Here is a 19,282-nt window from a genome sequence, read left to right as displayed (position 1 = left end):
TTATTTTATAATAGTGCAGTCTGACGATTATATCGCACGGGGGGTCACCAGCTTGAGGTCTGGATCTGAGCGCCCGGTGACATCTGTCTATGTGCAGGTCTGCATCGGGTTTGTCCGGGAACAGGCTTGTCAGCCATTTTGAGATAAACTCCTCCGGGTCTGTTATCTCCTCTGGGACACCTCTCACTCTTAGGCCCGGGCCATAGAGGCATGAACAGCGCGGAGGCGCGCTGACGCTCGCCTGCTGCAGTCTCCGCGATTGCATGGACTTGCAGGCGAGCCAGCGTGCTGATGGTAGGCGGAGTTACGGGGTCAAGTCGGGGTCGAAGTCCCGACGTCCACGTCATGCGCCGTGCAGCGGAACAACGTGCTCACGTGACATGGAAGCGCCGAAGTGACAGTGAAGGCGCCAACCTCAGGGCTCGAGGAGGGAAAACATTGAGGGTGGGTGAAATCAGTGTCCAGTGCCCTCCCAGTGTCCTCCCAGTGTCCTCCCAGTGCGCTCCCAGTGTCCTCCCAGTGCGCTCCCAGTGTCTCCCAGTGTCCTCCCATTGTCCTCCCAGTGTGCTCCCAGTGTCTCCCAGTGTCTCCCAGTGTCCTCCCAGTGCCCTCCCAGTGCGCTCCCAGTGCCCTCCCAGTGCACTCCCAGTGTCTCCCAGTGTCTCCAAGTGCCCTCCCAGTGCGCTCCCAGTGCGCTCCCAGTGCGCTCCCAGTGCCCTACCAGTGTCTCCCAGTGCCCTCCCAGTGCGCTCCCAGTGCCCTCCCAGTGCACTCCCAGTGTCTCCCAGTGTCTCCAAGTGCCCTCCCAGTGCGCTCCCAGTGCGCTCCCAGTGCGCTCCCAGTGCCCTACCAGTGTCTCCCAGTGTGCTCCCAGTGTGCTCCCAGTGTGCTCCCAGTGTCCTCCCAGTGCGCTCCCAGTGTCCTCCCAGTGTCTGCTTGTTTTGTCCTGACCCTGTGCATGAAGTAGCTCGATTTAACACCCTCCCCCGCCCCCCCCCCCCCCATGTATTAAGGCAGGGTGCGAGGCCTGGCACACAGTGCAGTGAAGATTTTGGAGATTTGAAGAAAAAAGGGAAATCAAACAGCAAAAGAGATTATCTGAGGAAAGCATATATCTCAAACCAGAAATTGACATTAAGAATGTCTTTGTCAAAGGAGATGTGTCTTTTTTTCCTAATGGAGAGTGTCTATGTGAAAACTGCTTTTTGATAACGAGAACGAAAGCGAGAGACCGAGAAGGAAAGAGAGAGACCGAGACACCGAGAACAAAAGAGACCGACCTTGACACCAAGACCGAGACAGACCGAGAGAGAGAGACCGAGAGAGATGCATACAATGGTTTGTAACAATGTGTAATAACTCTTGCACTGTTTTATTTTATATTTTCCAGATTTCTGTCAACTGGGGCATCGTTCCGTTCCTTGTCGTTTTCATTCAAGATGGGGAAAAGCACCGTTGCGTCAATTGTACATGCCACATGTACCGCAATATATCATGCATTGCAGCCAGACCATATACAATTTCCAAATGTTGATTTGCTTGAAAAGGTTTCTAAAGAATTTGAGTTGAAATGGAATTTTCCAAATTGTGTGGGCTGTGTAGATGGAAAACATATAAGAATCAAACACCCTACAAATTCTGGTTCAATGTTTTATAACTACAAACATTTTCACTCCATTGTTTTACAAGCAGTTGCTGATGCGAAATGTCGTTTTCTAGCCATTGATGTGGGCGCGTATGGCAAACAAAGTGATGGTGGAGTATTTAGAGCATCATCACTATATAAGTTAATAGAACAAAATAAATTGGTGCTTCCTGACGCGAAAGCTTTGCCATCCAGTTCCAGAGATAAATTACCACATGTCCTACTAGCAGATGAGGCCTACCCATTGCTGAAATACTTAATGAAGCCTTATTGTAGGAAAGGATTAACAAAAGAGGGTGAAATCTTTAATTACAGACTGTCGAGGGCCAGGCGGTGTGTAGAGTGCGCATTTGGTATAATGTCAGCAAAATGGAGCATACTATTGAAAGCGATAGAAACTTCGGTGCCAAATGCAAAAAGTATAGTGAAATGTGTCGCTATACAGTACTACATAATGTGGTAATCGATTTGGAAGGAGCAAATGAGGGTGTAATGAATGATAGTACAGCAGTACTTCCTGCTTCATTCCGCAGAAATAAAGCTACACAGGCGGCACACTTAATTCGAGTACGGCTCATTCCGCAAGCCGGGATATGTCCCGGCTTGCGAGCCGCACTCCCTCAGCGTGCCGCGCATCACCGATGCGCAGTCACGCATCATCGGGTGCCTGTGCCGCCTGTACGCGTGCCCAGGGCTCCCCGAGGGAGCCCTGGTGTCGCGTGGATGTCACGACGGCAGTGGGACGTTCTGGGGGACCCGGCGGACCCGGTAAGGAGAGGGGGAAGCCCCGATCGGCGGGCCTCTCCTCCGAGGCTTCGGCGCGCGCCCGGCACCCTCCGGCGCGCGCCAGGTTACTGCTGCGGCCGAGAACGGGCAAATGCTCGAATAAACTCGGCCGCAGCAGTAACAGTGCACCGGGCAAAATTGCGAAATGCATTCGAGATACATTTAGAGATTATTTCAATGCGGAGGGAGCTGTACCATGGCAAAATGATATGTAAAAATTTCACCAGAAGAGTTATAAAACATGTAACAGTAATAAAGTTTATTTTTTGGATATGGTTAATAATGTTTGTTCTTTCTATTACAAAAAATTATCAATAAAACTTTTTTAGATCCTACATGAATTGGGTCATTGGTTCAGCGTGCCAGTGCGCGAGTTTGGCACATTGGAAGTGAGTGTGTGCGTGCACACACTGTGTGTGAGTCTACGTGCACAGTGTGTGTGAGTGTGCGTGCACACACTGTGTGTGAGTCTGCGTACACAGTGTGTGTGAGTCTGTGCGTGCACACACTGTGTGTGAGTCTGTGCGTGCACACACTCAGTGTGAGTGTGTGCGTGCACACACTGTGTGTGAGTCTGTGCGTGCACAGTGTGTGTGAGTGTGCGTGCACACACTGTGTGTGAGTCTGTGCATGCACACACTCAGTGTGAGTGTGTGCGTGCACACACTGTATGTGAGTCTGCGTGCACAGTGTGTGAGTGTGTGCGTGCACACACTCAGTGTGAGTGTGTGCGTGCACACACTGTGTGTGTCTGTGCGTGCACACACTGTGTGTCTGTGCGTGCACAGTGTGTGTGAGTCTGCGTGCACACACTGTGTGTGAGTCTGCGTGCACAGTGTGTGTGTGCGTGAACACACTGTGTGTGAGTCTGTGCGTGCACACACTCAGTGTGAGTGTGTGGGTGCCCACACTGTCTGAGTCTGTGCGTGCACACTGTGTGTGAGTCTGTGCGTGCACAGTGTGTGTGAGTCTGTGCGTGCACACACTGTGTGAGTCTGTGCGTGCACACACTGTGTGAGTCTGTGCGTGCACAGTGTGTGTGAGTCTGTGCGTGCACAGTGTGTGAGTGTGCGTGCACACACTGTGTGAGTCTGTGCGTGCACACACTCAGTGTGATTGTGTGCGTGCACACACTGTGTGTGATCTGTGCGTACACAGTGTGTGTGAGTCTGCGTGCACACACTGTGTGTGAGTCTGCGTGCACACACTCAGTGTGAGTGTGTGCATGCACACACTGTGTGTGAGTGTGTGCGGGCACAGTGTGTGTGAGTCTGTGCGTGCACACACTGTGTGTGAGTCTGTGCGTGCACAGTGTGTGAGTCTGTGCGTGCACACACTGTGTGTGAGTCTGTGCGTGCACACACTCAGTGTGATTGTGTGCGGGCCCACACTGTGTGTGAGTCTGCGTACACAGTGTGTGTGAGTCTGTGCGTGCACACACTGTGTGAGTCTGCGTGCACACACTCAGTGTGTGTGTGCGTGCACACACTGTCTGAGTCTGTGCGTGCACACACTCAGTGTGAGTGTGTGCGTGCACACACTGTGTGTGAGTCTGTGCGTGCACACACTCAGTGTGAGTGTGTGCGTGCACACACTGTGTGTGAGTCTGTGCGTACACAGTGTTTGTGAGTCTGTGCGTACACAGTGTGTGTAAGTCTGTGCGTGAGTCTGCGTGCACACACTGTGTGAGTCTGTGCGTGCACACAGTATCAGTGAGTGTGTGCGTGCGTACGCACACTGTTTTGTGATAGGGAGCATGTGAGACAGTCAGAAAATATGTTTTAAATATAACCTGTATAATTTTTTTATTTATTAAAAAGTGTCTAATCTAAATCTCTACATGGAAAATACACCGACAAAAAAGTTAAATGAAGAAGTATAAATATTTATTCAACAACATACAGTAGTTAACATAACTATTTTGTAAACTTTTTTTCAAACTGTAAACCTTTTTTTTTGGAAATAAATTTCTACTTATTCGCCTCAAAAGCCGCCACCGCATCAAAAACAAGTTCTTGAATATTTTGACGCAGACGAAGCTTTGTCAATTTGTCCAAGGGCAGAATATAAGGAACCAGACTTTTAAAAAAACTCCAGTTCTTCGTTGCTCGTCATCATGGCTTGCATCGAGCCAAATTTATTTTCTTCGACTTGGAGCATCTTCCGCTTCAAGTCTGTGCTGGGACGCAGCTTTTTCGGTGCAGGTTCCAGCGCGGAAACAGAAGCAACATGCTCAGAGCTCGTGTCATCTTCAACGAACGACAACTCCACAAAGGTCTCTTCCTGGCATTACGGGTTCTTCCAAATTCGAAGACGTTTTGGCTGGCAGCATCTGTTCTTTTAGAAAGTTCATCAGCTCAAAATATGGCCATGTCGAAGGTCCTTCCCCGATGCTTGGTCCAGGGTCCCCTGAACGCGGTGGGTTGCACTTTTTCAGCTCCCGCCGGTAGCCATCCCGAAGGTTCTTCCACTTGGCTTTCGCAATTATTGCTAGGAATAAAAAATAACATAAAAAAAAATTAATTTTACTAGAAAATAAAATTGTAACAATATGCATTTTTAATACTATGGATACTAGCGATTTATGACACGTATACAGGCGTATGGTTATGCTTTTGGAGGGAAAGGCAAGTACGCATGTATACGCATACCTGGGGGTAAAATACACGTATACAGGCGTATGGGTATGCTTTTGGAGGGAGAGGCAAGTACGCATGTATACGCATACCTGGGGGTAAAATACACGTATACAGGCGTATGGGTATGCTTTTGGAGGGAGAGGCAAGTACGCATGTATACGCATACCTGGGGGTAAAATACATGTATACAGGCGTATGGGTATGCTTTTGGAGGGAGAGGCAAGTACGCATGTATACGCATACCTGGGGGTAAAATACACGTATACAGGCGTATGGGTATGCTTTTGGAGGGAAAGGCAAATACACATTTATACGCATAAAAGGGGGGAAAAATACTTACGTGATGTGTTCAGTAGCTGCGCTATCTCTTTCCAGAGCTTATCGTGGACATTTCTGTCGTGATAAGTTCTGGAACGTTGGTTCCACAATGGATCTCTGAGGGAGACCTCATTGATCAAATCCTCAATAAGTGCTGGATCCATCACAAAAAAAAAGTCACAGCACACAAGTCAGCACACAATTCACAGCACACAAGCACACAAGTCACAGCACACAAGCACACAAGCCACAGCACACAAGTCAACACACAGTTCACAGCACACAAGTCAGCACACAATTCACAGCACACAAGCACACAATTCACAGCACACAAGCACACAATTCACAGCACACAAGCACACAAGTCACAGCACACAAGCACACAAGTCACAGCACACAAGACACAGCAGAAATCAAGGCAAAAAGCACACAGAAAAAGAATAAAACAAATTTAACTTACATGTTGCCATTTCTCTGCTTCACTTACCTGTGATTGGTTGCTGGCCGCCCACGTGACATCCTCAGCGCCGTCTGGAACAGAAGTTCCATCTGCTGAAAATCCTGTCTCCTCCGCTCGCCTGCTGACGCTCGCGTGAGCCCCTTCTAAAGACATCCACATGGAGGATGCAGGGGCTCAGCGCTGAGCGTCAGCCCTCCTTCGCGCGGCCTGTCCTTCTATGGACTCGGCCTTATGTTATTGCGCCGATCTCTGTTTTCGGCGTCTTCTTGTTTGTCAGCGATGTCATTTATGAGGGTTTTTAAGTGAGCTGTTGTTTTTTCATTTTTGCGCACTGCTTTGACAGTAGTGTCCAGCCTTTTCTCTAATTCATCTGTCCGGTCCCCAATGTTGTTAATGTCCTTCCTCAGATCCGCTATTTCTTTCCTGAAGCAATCTTTTATCTCATTGCAGACCTCTCTCAGATCACTTCTTGTTACTGTCTCTTTATCCCGCTCTCTTATCTGGGATAGCGGCATCTCGTCCTCCTCTGATTCTGTTCCCGCCAAAGGGGCTGATGCCTCTGCTCTCCCCAGGCGCGCCTGTGCAGCTTTATTGAAGTATCTGGTTAACCCTTTGGATGATCGTCCCGCTTTTGGTCTCATTTGAGACTACACAGTATCCTCAGTATGTTATTTAACTTTCCGGTGTGATTCTGCTTGTGTTTGCGCGCTTTTGATGCGGAGTAGTGGCCGTGGGTTACGGAGCTCACGGATCAAGCATCCATTCCCCTAGACCTCGCGCATGCGCCTCTCGCCTTTTTTTTTTTAACTCTTTTTTCTTTCTTTTCTTTTGCCTTTTTCTTTCTTTAATTTCTTTCGTCTCATTTACTTTTGCTTCTTTCTCCTTTTCTCTTTTGCCTTTTTCTTTCACCTCCTTTTCTCCTGTCGCCTTTTATTTTGACGCTTTTTTCTTTTGTTTATTTCCCTTCTTTTCCTTTCGCCTCAGTTTGTTGTTTCTTTTGCCTTTTTTTCTTATTGACTCTTTTTTTACCTCTTTTTTTCTATCGACTTTTTTCTTTTCTTTCTTTTGCCTCTTATTTTCTTTTGTTTCTTTCTTTTTTTCACCTCTTTTTTTCAGTCTGCCTCTATTTCTTTTGCCTCTTTCTTTTTTCTTTTGCCTGCTTTTCTTTCACCGCCTTTTCTTTCACCTTTTTTACTCGTTTTTTTATCTTGCTTTTTCTTTCCTTTTTCCCCTCTTTTTTTCGGTTTGCCTCCTTTTCCTTTCACCTCTTTTTTTTCCTGTTTCTTTCGCCTCTTTTTCTTTCGCCTTTTTTTTCTCTTTTTCTCTCATTTCTTTTTCTTTCTTTTCTTTTGCCTCTTTATTTTGGTTTGCCTTTTATTCTTTAGCTTCCTTTTCTTTCGCCTTTTTTTTCTTTTGCCTTTTTTTTCCGTTCGTTCCATTCACTTCTTTTCCTTTCGCCTCTTTGGCCTTTTTTTTTCTTTTGCCTCTTTTTCTTTAGTTTATTTTGCCTTTTTTTTCTTTTGCCTTTTTTTGTTCCGTTAGTTCCATTTTCTTTCACCTCTTTTCTTCTGTCGCCTTTTTCTTTTCCAATTTTTCTTTCGCCTTTTTTTTGCCTCTTTTTTTATCGCTTCTTTTTCTTTCTTTCACCTCTTTTTTTCGTTTTGCCTCTTTTTCTTTCGCCTCTTTCTTTTGCCTGATTTTCTTTCACCTCCTTTTCTTTCGCTTTTTTTCTATTGCCTCGTTTTCTTTTGCCTCTTTTTTTCTTTCGCCGCTTTTTTGTTTTATTTCTTTCGCCCTTTTTATTTTTTTACTCTTTTTCTTTCGCTTCTTTTTCTTTCTTTTCTTTTGCCTCTTTATTTCGGTTCGCCTTTTTTTCTTTTGCCTTTTTCTTTCTTTAATTTCTTCCGTCTCTCATTTACTTTTGCTTCTTTCTCCTTTTCTCTTTCGCCTTTTTCTTTCACCTCCTTTTCTCCTGTCGCCTTTTCCTTCCGACGCTGTTTTCTTTTGTTTCTGTCACCTCCTTTTCTTCCGCCTTTTTTTCTTTTACCTTTTTTTTCTTTTGTTCCTTTCGCCTCCTTTTTTTTTTCTTTTGCCTCTTTTCCTTATTGCCTCTTTTTTCTTTCGCCTTTTTTTTTCTGTCGCCTCTTTTCCTAATTGCCTCTTTTTTTACCTCTTTTTTTTCTGTCGACTTTTTTCTTTTCTTTCTTTCGCCTCTTATTTTCTTTGGTTTCTTTCTTTTTCCTTTCGCTTTTTCTTTCACCTCTTATTCTCCTATCGCCTTTTTCTTTTGCCGCTTTTTTCTTTTGTTTCTTTCGCCTTTTGTTACTTTCAGATTTTTTTCTTTCGCCTTTTTTTCTATCGCCTTATTTTTTTCCTCTTTTTTCTATCGCTTCTTTTTCTTTCACCTCTTTTTTTCAGTTTGCCTCTATTTCTTTCGCCTCTTTCTTTTGCCTGCTTTTCTTTCACCTTTTATTTTACTCGTTTTTTCTCTCGCTTATTTTTCTTTCTTTTTTCACCTCTTTTTTTCGGTTTGCCTCCTTTTCTTTCACCTCTTTTTCCTTTCGCCTCTTTTTCTTTAATTTCTTTTGCCTTTTTTCTTTTACCTTTTTTTGTTTCTGTTGCCTCCATTTTCTTTCACCTCTTTTTCTCCTGTCGCTGTTTTCTTTCTATGCTTTTTTCTTTTGTTTCTTTCGCCTTTTCTTTTTTGCCTCTTTTTTTAATCGCTTCTTTTTCTTTCTTCCACCTCTTTGTTTCAGTTTGCCTCTTTTTATTTCGCCTCTTTCTTTTGCCTGCTTTTTTTTCACCTCCTTTTCTTTCGCTTTTTTTCTATTGCCTTTTTTTCCCCTTCATTTTTTTCGTCTCTGTTCTTTAGTTTCTTTTGCCTTTTTTTTTTGCTTCTTTTCTTCTTTCGTTTCTTTGGACGCCTTTTTCGTTCGCCTTTTTCTTTCACCTCTTTTTCTCCTGTCGCTTTTTCTTTTGTCGCTTTTTTTTTAAATTTCTTTTGCCTTTTTTATTTTTACTCTTTTTTCTTTCTTTTGTTTTGCCTTTTTCTTTCTTTAATTTCTTTCGTCTCTCATTTACTTTTGCTTATTTCTCCTTTTCTCTTTCGCCTTTTTCTTTCACCTCCTTTTCTCCTGTCGCCTTTTTATTTCGACGCTTTTTTCTTTTGTTTATTTCCCCTCTTTTCCTTTTGCCTCAGTTTGTTGTTTCTTTTGCCTTTTTTTCTTATTGCCTCTTTTTTTACCTCTTTTTTTCTATCGACTTTTTTCTTTTCTTTCTTTTGCCTCTTATTTTCTGTTGTTTCTTTCTTTTTTTCACCTCTTTTTTTTCAGTCTGCCTCTATTTCTTTTGCCTCTTTCTTTTTTCTTTTTCCTGCTTTTCTTTCACCGCCTTTTCTTTCACCTTTTTTACTCGTTTTTTCTCTCTTGCTTTTTCTTTCCTTTTTCACCTCTTTTTTACGGTTTGCCTCCTTTTCCTTTCGCCTTTTTTACCTGTTTTTTAGCCTCTTTTATCTTTCGCCTTTTTTTCTTCTCTTTTTCTCTCGTTTCTTTTTCTTTCTTTTCTTTCGCCTCTTTATTTTGGTTTGCCTTTTTTTGTTTGCCTTCCTTTTCTTTCGCCTTTTTTTTCTTTCGCCATTTTTTTCTTTTGCCTTTTATTTCCTTTCGTTCCATTACCTCTTTTCCTTTCTCCTCTTTCGCCTTTTTTTTTCTTTCGCCTTTTTGTTTAGTTTCTTTTACCTTTTTCTCCTTTTGCCTTTTTTTTGTTCTGTTACCTCCATTTTCTTTCACCTCTTTTCTTCTGTCGCCTTTTTCTTTCTCCATTTTTCTTTCGCCTTTTTTTTGCCTCTTTTTTTATCGCTTCTTTTTCTTTCTTTCACCTCTTTTTACGGTTTGCCTCTTTTTCTTTCCCCTCTTTCTTTTGCCTGCTTTTCTTTCACTTCCTTTTCTTTCGCTTTTTTTCTATTGCCTTTTTTTCCCCTTCATTTCTTTCGTCTCTTTTCTTTCGTTTCTTTTGCCTTTTTTTTTTTGCTTCTTTTCTTCTTTCGTTTCTTTGGACTCCTTTTTCGTTCGCCTTTTTCTTTCACCTCCTTTTTTCTTGTCGCATTTTCTTGCGCCGCTTTATTTCCTATTGCCGCTTTTTTCTTTCGTTTCTTTCGCCGCTTTTTCATTTGCCTCTTTCTCTTTCACTTTATTATTTACTCTTTTTCTTTCGCTTCTTTTTCTTTCTTTTCTTTCATTTCTTTATTTCGGTTTGCCTTTTTTTCTTTCAACTTTTTTTTTTCTTTAATTTCTTTCGTCTCTCATTTTCTTTTTTTTCTTTCGCCTCTTTCGCTGTTTTTTCTTTTGCATAATTTTTTTCTTTTGTTCCTTTCGCCACTTTTCCTTTTGCTTCTTTTGCCTTTTTTCCCATTTCTTTTGCCTCTTTCTTTTGCTTCTTTTTTAATGTAGCGTCTGTTTTTTTCTATTGACTCTTTTCCTAAATGCCTCTTTTTTTTCATCTCTTTTTTTTCTGTCGCCTCTTATTCTAATTGTCTCTTTTTTTCTTTTGCCTCTTTTTCTTTCATTTATTTCGCAATTTATTTTCTTTTGTTTCGTCTCTTAATCCTTTTTTCTTTTGCCTTTTTCTTTCACCTCTTTTTCTCCAGTCGTCTTTTTCTTTGGATGCTTTTTTCTATTGTTTCTTTTGCCTCTTTCTTTTGTCTTTCTTTCACCTCTTCTTTTCGGTTTGACTCTTTTTCTTTCACCTCTTTCTTTTGCCTGCTTTTCTTTCACTTTTTTTCTTTCGCTTTTTTTCTATTGCCTTTTTTTCCCCTTCATTTCTTTTGCCTCTTTTCTTCTTTCGTTTCTTTGGACACCTTTTTTCTTTCGCCTTTTTCTTTCACCTCCTTTTCTCCTGTCGCCTTTTTTTTTGTTTCTTTTGTCTCTTTTTCATTTGTCTCTTTTTCTTTCGCTTCTATTTCTTTCTTTTGCCTCTTTATTTTGTTTTGCCTTTTTTTTCTTTCGCCTCCTTTTCTTTCGCCTTTTTTTTTCTTTTACTGTATATCTTTTGTCTCTCATTTTCTTTTGTTTCTTTCTACTTTTTTCTTTCGCCTTTTTCTTTCACCTCCTTTTCTCCTGTTGAGTTTTTCTTTAATACACTTTTTTCTTGTTTCTTTCGCCTCTTTCTTTTGCCTGCTTTCTTTTGCTTTTTTCTATTGCCTTTTTTTTCCCTTCATTTTTTTCGCCTGTTTTTGTCTTTAATTTCTTTTGCGTTTTTTTCTTTGGCCTCTTTTCTTTCGTTTCTTTGGACTACTTTTTTCTTTTGCTTTTTCTTTCACCTTCTTTTCTTCTGTCACCTTTTCTTTCGCAGCTTTTTTCTTTTGTTTCTCTTGCCTCTTTTTCTTTCACCTTTTTTTTTTACTCTCTTTCTTTCATCTCTTTTTTTCGGTTTGCCTTTTTTTTATTTCGCTTCGTTTTCTTTCGCCTTTTTTTCTTTTGCCTTTTTTTTCTTTCGTTCCTTTCACCTCTTTTCCTTTTGCCTCGTTTTTTTCCTTTCTTTTGCCTCTTTTTCTTTTGCCTCTTATCTTTCGCCTCTTTTTTTCGGTTGTCTCTTTTTTACTGTCGCCTCTTTTCCTAATTGCCTCTTTTTTTCCCTTTCACCTCTTCTTATTTTCTTTTTTTTCTTTCTCCCTTTTTCTTTCACTTCTTTTTCTCCTGTCACCTTTTTATTTTGCTGCTTTTTTCTTTAGTTTCTTTCGCCTCTTTTTTTGCCTTTTACTCTTTCGCCTCTTTCTTTCTATTGCCTTTTAATTTTGTTTCATTCACCTCTTATTTTCTTTTGATTCTTTATCTTTTTTCTTTCGCCTTTTTCTTTTTCACATTTTTTTCTTTTGCCTCTTTCTTTCTATTGCCTTTTTCTTTCAGTTCTTTTGACTTTTTCGCTTCTTTTTTATTTTGGATCTTTTTAACTTTAATTTCTTTTGACTCTTATTTTCTTTTGTTTCCTTCTCTTTTTTTCTTTTGCCTCTTTTTTTTTGCCTTTTTTTTCTTTCGTTTCTTTTACCTCTTTTTCTTTCGCCTCTTTTTCTCCTATCGCCTTTTCTTTCGCCGCTTTTTCTTTTGTTTCTTTTGCCTCTTTCTTTCGTCTCATTTTCTTTCGTCTCCTTTTCTTTCGCCTCCTTTTCTTTTGCCTCTTTTATTCTATCGCTTCTTTTTCTTTCGCCTCTTTCTTTTGCCTGCTTTTCTTTTGCCTCCTTTTCTATTGCCTTTTTTTTTCTTTAGTTTCTTTGGCTTCCTCTTTTCTTTTACCTCTTTTTCTCCTGTAGCCTTTTGTTTCGCTGCTTTTTTCATTTGTTTCTTTCGCCTTTTTATTTGCCTCTTTTTTTCTCTCGCTTCTTTTTCTTTCTTTTCTTTCGCCCCCCTTTTTTTTGGTTTGCCTTTTTCTATCACCTTTTTTTCTGTCGCCTTTTTTTTCTTTCGTTCCTTTTGCCTCTTTTTTTTCGTTTCTTTCGCCTCTTTTTCTTTCGCCTCTTTTTCTGTCTCCTCTTTTTCTAATTGTCTCTTTTTTTAAATTTCTTTCGCCTATTATTTTCTTTTGCTTCTTTCTCTTTTTTTCTTTTGTCTTTTTTTCTGTCGCCTCTTTTTTTTTGCCTCTTTCCTTCTTTCGTTTTTTTGGCCTCCTTTTTTTTTCCTTTTTCTTTCACCTCCTTTTCTCCTGTAGCCTTTTTCTTTCGTCGCATTTTTCTTTTGTTTCTTTCACCTCTTTCTTGCGCCTCTTCTTTTTCTTTCTTTCACCTTTTTTTCGGTTTGCCACTTTTTCTTTCACCTCTTTCTTTTGCCTGCTTTCTTTCACCTCCTTCTCCTCCTTTTCTCTCTTTTCCTTTCGCCTCTTTTTTTTCCTGTCACCTTTTTTTCTGTTGCTTCTTTTTCTAATTGCCTCTGTCTTTTATTTCACCTCTTTTTTTCCTTTTATCTCTTTTTTCTTTAATTTCTTTCGCCTTTTATTTTCTGTTGTTTATTTCTCATTTATTTTTGCCTTTTTTTTTTCCGCCTTTTTATTTGCCTCTTTCTTCTTTCGTTTCTTTGGCCTCCTTTTTTTCTTTCGCCACTTTTTCATTTGTCTCTTTTTCTTTCGCTTCTATTTCTTTCTTTTGCCTCTTTATTTCGGTTTGCCTTTTTTTCTTTCGCCTCCTTTTCTTTCGCCTTTTTTTTAATTTTTCTGTATATCTTTCGTCGCTCATTTTCTTTTGTTTCTTTCTACTTTTTTCTTTCGCCTTTTTCTTTCACCTCCTTTTCTCCTGTTGCCTTTTTCTTTTATACACTTTTTTCTTGTTTCTTTTGACTGCTTTCTTTTGCTTTTTTTCTATTGCCTTTTTTTTCCCTTCATTTGTTTCGCCTCTTTTTTTCTTTAATTTCTTTTGCGTTTTTTTCTTTGGACTACTTTTTTCTTTTGCTTTTTCTTTCACCTCCTTTCCTTCTGTCACCTTTTCTTTCGCTGCTTTTTTCTCTTGTTTCTCTTGCCTCTTTTTCTTTCACCTTTTTTTTTTACTCTCTTTTGTTCATCTCTTTTTTTCGTTTTGCCTTTTTTTCTTTCACTTCGTTTTCTTTCGCCTTTTTTTTGCTTTTTTTTTTCTTTCGTTCCTTTCACCTCTTTTCCTTTTGCCTCTTTTTTTTCGTTTCTTTTGCCTCTTTTCCTTTCGCCTCTTTTTTTTCGTTTCTTTGGCCTCTTATCTTTCGCCTCTTTTTTTCGGTTGTCTCTTTTTTTCTGTCGCCTCTTTTTTGCTGTCGCCTCTTTTCCTAATTGCCTCTTTATTCACCTCTTTTTTCCCTTTCACCTCTTATTTTCTTTTGTTTCTTTCTCCCTTTTTCTTTCACTTCTTTTTCTCCTGTCACCTTTTTATTTTGCCGCTTTTTTCTTTTGTTTCTTTCGCCTCTTTTTTTGCCTTTTACTCTTTCGCCTCTTCTTTTCTATTGCCTTTTAATTTTATTTCTTTCACCTCTTATTTTCTTTTGATTCTTTATCATTTTTCTTTCGCCTTTTTCTTTTTCACATTTTTCTTTTGCCTCCTTCTTTCGTCTTTTTCGCTTCTTTATTTTTGCTCTTTTTAACTGTAATTTCTTTCGCCTCTTATTTTCTTTTGTTTCCTTCTCTTTTTTTCTTTTGCCTCTTTTTTTTTGCCTTTTTTTTCTTTCGTCTCTTTCACCTCTTTTTTCTTTCGCCTCTTTTTCTCCTATCGCCTTTTCTTTCGCCACTTTTTCTTTTGTTTCTTTTGCCTCTTTCTTTCGTCTCATTTTCTTTCGTCTCCTTTTCTTTCGCCTCCTTTTCTTTTGCCTTTTTTATTCTATCGCTTCTTTTTCTTTCGCCTCTTTCTTTTGCCTGCTTTTCTTTTGCCTCCTTTTCTATTGCCTTTTTTTTCCTTTAGTTTCTTTGTCTTCTTCTTTTCTTTTACCTCTTTTTCTCCTGTAGCCTTTTGTTTCGCTGCTTTTTTCATTTGTTTCTTTCGCCTTTTTATTTGCCTCTTTTTTTCTCTCGCTTCTTTTTCTTTTCTTTCGCCCCCCCTTTTTTTTGGTTTGCCTTTTTCTGTCACCATTTTTTCTGTCGCCTTTTTTTTCTTTCTTTCCTTTCGCCTCTTTTTTTCGTTTCTTTCGCCTTTTTTAATTTCGCCTCTTTTTCTTTCGCCTCTTTCCTTTGCCTGCTTTTCTTTCACCTTTATATTTTACTCGTTTTTCTCTCGCTTATTTTTCTTTCTTTTTTCACCTCTTTTTTCAGTTTGCCTCATTTTCTTTCACCTCTTTTCCTTTCGCCTCTTTTTCTTTAATTTCTTTTGCCTTTTTTTTCTTTTACCTTTTTTTGTTTCTGTTGCCTCCATTTTCATTCATCTCTTTTTCTCCTGTCGCTGTTTTCTTTCTATGCTTTTTTCTTTTGTTTCTTTCGCCTTTTTTTTTGCCTCTTTTTTTTAATCGCTTCTTTTTCTTTCTTCCACCTCTTTTTTTCAGTTTGCCTCTTCTTCTTTCGCCTCTTTCTTTTGCCTGCTTTTCTTTCACCTCCTTTTCTTTCGCTTTTTTTCTATTGCTTTTTTTTCCCCTTCATTTTTTTCGTCTCTTTTCTTTCGTTTCTTTTGCCTTTTTTCTTTTGCTTCTTTTCTTCTTTCGTTTCTTTGGACGCCTTTTTCTTTCGCCTTTTTCTTTCACCTCTTTTTCTCCTGTCGCTTTTTCTTTTGTCGCTTTTTTCTTTTATTTCTTTCGCTTTTTTTTTAAACTCTTTTTTCTTTCTTTTCTTTTTCCTTTTTCTTTCTTTTCTTTCGTTTCTTTATTTCGGTGCGCCTTTTTTTCTTCCACCTTTTTTTCCCTTTAATTTCTTTCGTCTCTCATTTTTTTTTCTTTCGCCTCTTTCGCGGTTTTTTCTTTTGCCTTATTTTTTTCTTTCGTTCCTTTCGCCACTTTTCCTTTTGCTTCTTTTGCCTCTTTCTTTTGCCTCTTTTTTATGTAGCCTCTGTTTTTTTCTATTGCCTCTTTTCCTAATTGCCTCTTTTTTCTTTCGCCTCTTTTTTTCTGTCGCCTCTTATTCTAATTGTCTCTTTTTTTTTTTTGCCTCTTTTTCTTTCATTTATTTCGTAATTAATTTTCTTTTGTTTCGTCTCATTCTCCTTTCTTCTTTTGCCTTTATCTTTCACCTCTTTTTCTCCTGTCGTCTTTTTCTTTGGACGCTTTTTTCTTTTATTTCTTTCGCCTCTTTCTTTTGTCGTTTTTTTGCCTCTTTTTTTATCGCTTCTTTTTCTTTCACCTCTTTTTTTCGGTTTGACTCTTTTTCTTTCACCTCTTTCTTTTGCCTGCTTTTCTTTCACCTTTTTTTCTTTCGCTTTTTTTCTATTGCCTTTTTTTCCCTTCATTTCTTTTGCCTCTTTTCTTCTTTCTTTTCTTTGGCCACATTTTTTCTTTCGCCTTTTTCTTTCACCTCCTTTTCTCCTGTCGCCTTTTTTTTGTTTCTTTCGTCTCTTTTTCATTTGTCTCTTTTTCTTTCGCTTCTATTTCTTTCTTTTGCCTCTTTATTTTGTTTTGCCTTTTTTTCTTTCGCTTCCTTTTCTTTCGCCTTTTTTTTTCTTTTACTGTATATCTTTCGTCTCTCATTTTCTTTTGTTTCTTTCTACTTTTTTCTTTTGCCTTTTTCTTTCACCTCCTTTTCTCCTGTTGCCTTTTTCTTTTATACACTTTTTTCTTGTTTCTTTTGCCTGCTTTCTTTTTTTTTTTTTCTATTGCCTTTTTTTTCCCCTTCATTTGTTTCGCCTCTTTTTTTCTTTAATTTCTTTTGCGTTTTTTTCTTTGGCCTCTTTTCTTTCGTTTCTTTGGACTACTTTTTTCTTTTGCTTTTTCTTTCACCTCCTTTTCTTCTGTCACCTTTTCTTTCGCTGCTTTTTTCTTTTGTTTCTCTTGCCTCTTTTTCTTTCACCTTTTTTTTTTACTCTCTTTTTTTCATCTCTTTTTTTCGGTTTGCCTTTTTTTCTTTCACCTCTTTTCCTTTCGCCTCTTTTTTTTCGTTTCTTTTGCCTCTTTTCCTTTCGCCTCTTTTTTTTCGTTTCTTTGGCCTCTTATCTTTCGCCTCTTTTTTTCGGTTGTCTCTTTTTTTCTGTCACCTCTTTTTTGCTGTCGCCTCTTTTCCTAATTGCCTCTTTTTATTCACCTCTTTTTTTCCCTTTCACCTCTTATTTTCTTTTGATTCTTTATCTTTTTTCTTTCGCCTTTTTCTTTTTCACATTTTTTTCTTTTGCCTCTTTCTTTCTATTGCCTTTTTTTCTTTCGGTTCTTTCGACTTTTTCGCTTTTTTTTATTTTAGATCTTTTTAACTTTAATTTCTTTCGCCTCTTATTTTCTTTTGTTTCCTTCTCTTTTTTTCTTTTGCGTCTTTTTTTTTGCGGTTTTTTTCTTTCGTTTCTTTCACCTCTTTTTTCTTTTGCCTCTTTTTCTCCTATCGCATTTTCTTTCGCCGCTTTTTCTTTTGTTTCTTTTGTTTCTTTTGCCTCTTTCTTTCGTCTCATTTTCTTTCGTCTCCTTTTCTTTCGCCTCCTTTTCTTTTGCCTCTTTTATTCTATCGCTTCTTTTTCTTTCGCCTCTTTCTTTTGCCTGCTTTTCTTTTGCCTCCTTTTCTATTGCCTTTTTTTTTCTTTAGTTTCTTTGGCTTCCTCTTTTCTTTCACCTCTTTTTCTCCTGTAGCCTTTTGTTTCGCCACTTTTTTCATTTGTTTCTTTCGCCTTTTTATTTGCCTCTTTTTTTCTCTCGCTTCTTTTTCTTTCTTTTCTTTCGCCCCCTTTTTTTTTGGTTTGCCTTTTTCTATCACCTTTTTTTCTGTCGCCTTTTTTTTCTTTCTTTCCTTTCGCCTTTTATTTTTGAAGTGAAACTTCCTTAGTGGCGCCTCATTCGTGATGGGGCAAAAAAGAATTGTGGAGACAGAAATGAAACGGATGTGACGTCAGTGCTGGCAGTTGAGGCCGGGCTGTGTTCTGGCTCAGCCCGACCCCAACACTGACATCCCACCCGCTCCACAAATCAGATGCGGCGGCGGCGGCGATAGCCGCCGGCGCCGCTCCTAATCGCTCCCCCCCCCCGAGCACCACCCCCCCCCACACATCGTGACATATGCGGCGGCACTGACTGACTGACCCACCCACACCTCCCCGCACACTGACTGACTGACCCACCCACACCTCCCCGCACACTGACTGACTGACCCACCCACACCTCCCCGCACACTGACTGACTGACCCACCCACACCTCCCCGCACACTGACTGACTGACCCACCCACACCTCCCCGCACACTGACTGACTGACCCACCCCTCCCCGCACACTGACTGACTCACCCACACCTCCCCACACACTGACTGACTCACCCACCCCTCCCCGCACACTGACTGACTCACCCACCCCATCCCGCACACTGACTGACTCACCCACACACCCCCGCACACTGACTGACACACACACTGACTTACACATACACACTGACACAAATACACATACACACTGACACACACACACACACACACACACACACACACACACACACACACACACACTGACATACACACACACTGACACACATACACACAAGGAATTCACACTTAGTGCAAATAGCTAATACATGGGATGTGTGCCGAACACGCGCATTCTAAGTCAAATTTATTTGCGTTTTGTAACTGAAATTGTATTTTGATTTTTAATTAAAACATCACCAACACAAATACAATTTCTGTGACAAAAGTCAAAGAAGTTTCACTTACTATGCGCGTGCTCAGCACACACAGCTTTTTTTCGTTTCTTTCGCCTCTTTTTCTTTCGCCTCTTTTTCTTTCGCCTTCTTTTTCTGTCTACTCTTTTTCTAATTGTCTCTTTTTTTTAATTTCTTTCGCCTATTATTTTCTTTTGTTTCATTCTCTTTTTTTCTTTTGTCTTTTTTTCTGTCGCCTCTTTCTTTTGCCTCTTTTCTTGTTTCGTTTTTTTGGCCTCCTTTTTTTTTTGCCTTTTTCTTTCACCTCCTTTTCTCCTGTCGCCTTTTTCTTTTGTTTCTTTCACCTCTTTTGTCTTTCGCCTCTTTCTTTTGTTCCTGTTGCCTCTTTTTCTTCTGTCTCCTTTTTTTCCTTTCACCTTTTCTATTGCCTCTTTTTTTCTTTTGTTTCTTTCGCCTCTTTTCCTTTCATCTCTTTCTTATGCCTTTTTTTCTTTCGCCTCTTTCTTCTGTCTCCTTTTTCTTTCGCCACTTTTTTCTTTTGTTTCTTTAGCCTCTTTTTCTGTGGCCTCTTTTTTTTAAAGTTTTTTTGGCCTCTTTCTTTCGCTTATTTTTCATTCGCAACTTATCTATTGCCTCTTTTCCACTTTTGCATTGTTTTCTTTTTCCCTTTTTTCTGTCGTCTCTTTTTTTTCTTTTCACCTCTTTTCTTACATTTTTTTCGCCTTTTATTTTCTTTTGTTTCTTTATCTTTTTTTCTTTTGCCCTTTTTTTGCCTTTTTTCTTTAGTTTCTTTCGCCTCTTTTTTTCGCCCGTTTCGCCTTTTTTTTCTATTGATTTTTTTTGCTTTCGTTACCTTTTTCTTTCTTTTTTCTTGTCTCTTTTTTCATTCACTTCCATTCATTTTGCCTCTGTGAGGAGTCTGGGATCGCGGCGCCCGTGCCCTGGCCCCTCCTCACCTTCTTTAACCACAGCTGCCGAGGTGCGTGCCCCTCGCTGGCGCCACTTACCTCCTGCTGCTCTGGGGGTTCCCCGCCATCCCCGGCGGTCTCTCGTTCCTGCTAGCTCTTCCCTCTCCCATGTGGCTGCCATGTGTCCCGGCCGCGAGCGTGAACAGCGTGCGCCGGGTGAAGATAATTTATTCACTGCTCTAGCAGTGAAACCACGCCCCCAGCAGACTAATAGGACCTCCTGCCAAAATAAGAGTCTTCACCTGCCTGCCAATCAAGTGGACCT

General features: G+C 39.9%; 1 protein-coding gene across 1 annotated transcript in view; it reads right to left on the bottom strand.

Moving 5' to 3' along the window:
* Nucleotides 1-12,377: 12,377 nt before the first annotated feature.
* LOC142488291 (uncharacterized) overlaps nucleotides 12,378-19,282 on the bottom strand; it is a 29,844-nt gene continuing 22,939 nt past the window's right edge. The window contains exons 2-6 of the mRNA XM_075588662.1: nucleotides 16,137-16,232; nucleotides 15,501-15,654; nucleotides 13,408-13,471; nucleotides 12,478-12,614; nucleotides 12,378-12,387 (exon numbers count right to left, since the gene is read on the bottom strand). Coding sequence (XP_075444777.1) covers nucleotides 12,378-12,387; nucleotides 12,478-12,614; nucleotides 13,408-13,471; nucleotides 15,501-15,654; nucleotides 16,137-16,232 — 461 coding nt within the window. The remainder of the gene's footprint in view (nucleotides 12,388-12,477; nucleotides 12,615-13,407; nucleotides 13,472-15,500; nucleotides 15,655-16,136; nucleotides 16,233-19,282) is intronic.

This window comes from Ascaphus truei, chromosome 2 (genome assembly GCF_040206685.1).
Source record: "Ascaphus truei isolate aAscTru1 chromosome 2, aAscTru1.hap1, whole genome shotgun sequence".
NCBI lineage: Eukaryota > Metazoa > Chordata > Amphibia > Anura > Ascaphidae > Ascaphus > Ascaphus truei.
This window is presented reverse-complemented; position numbering and strand designations above follow the sequence as displayed.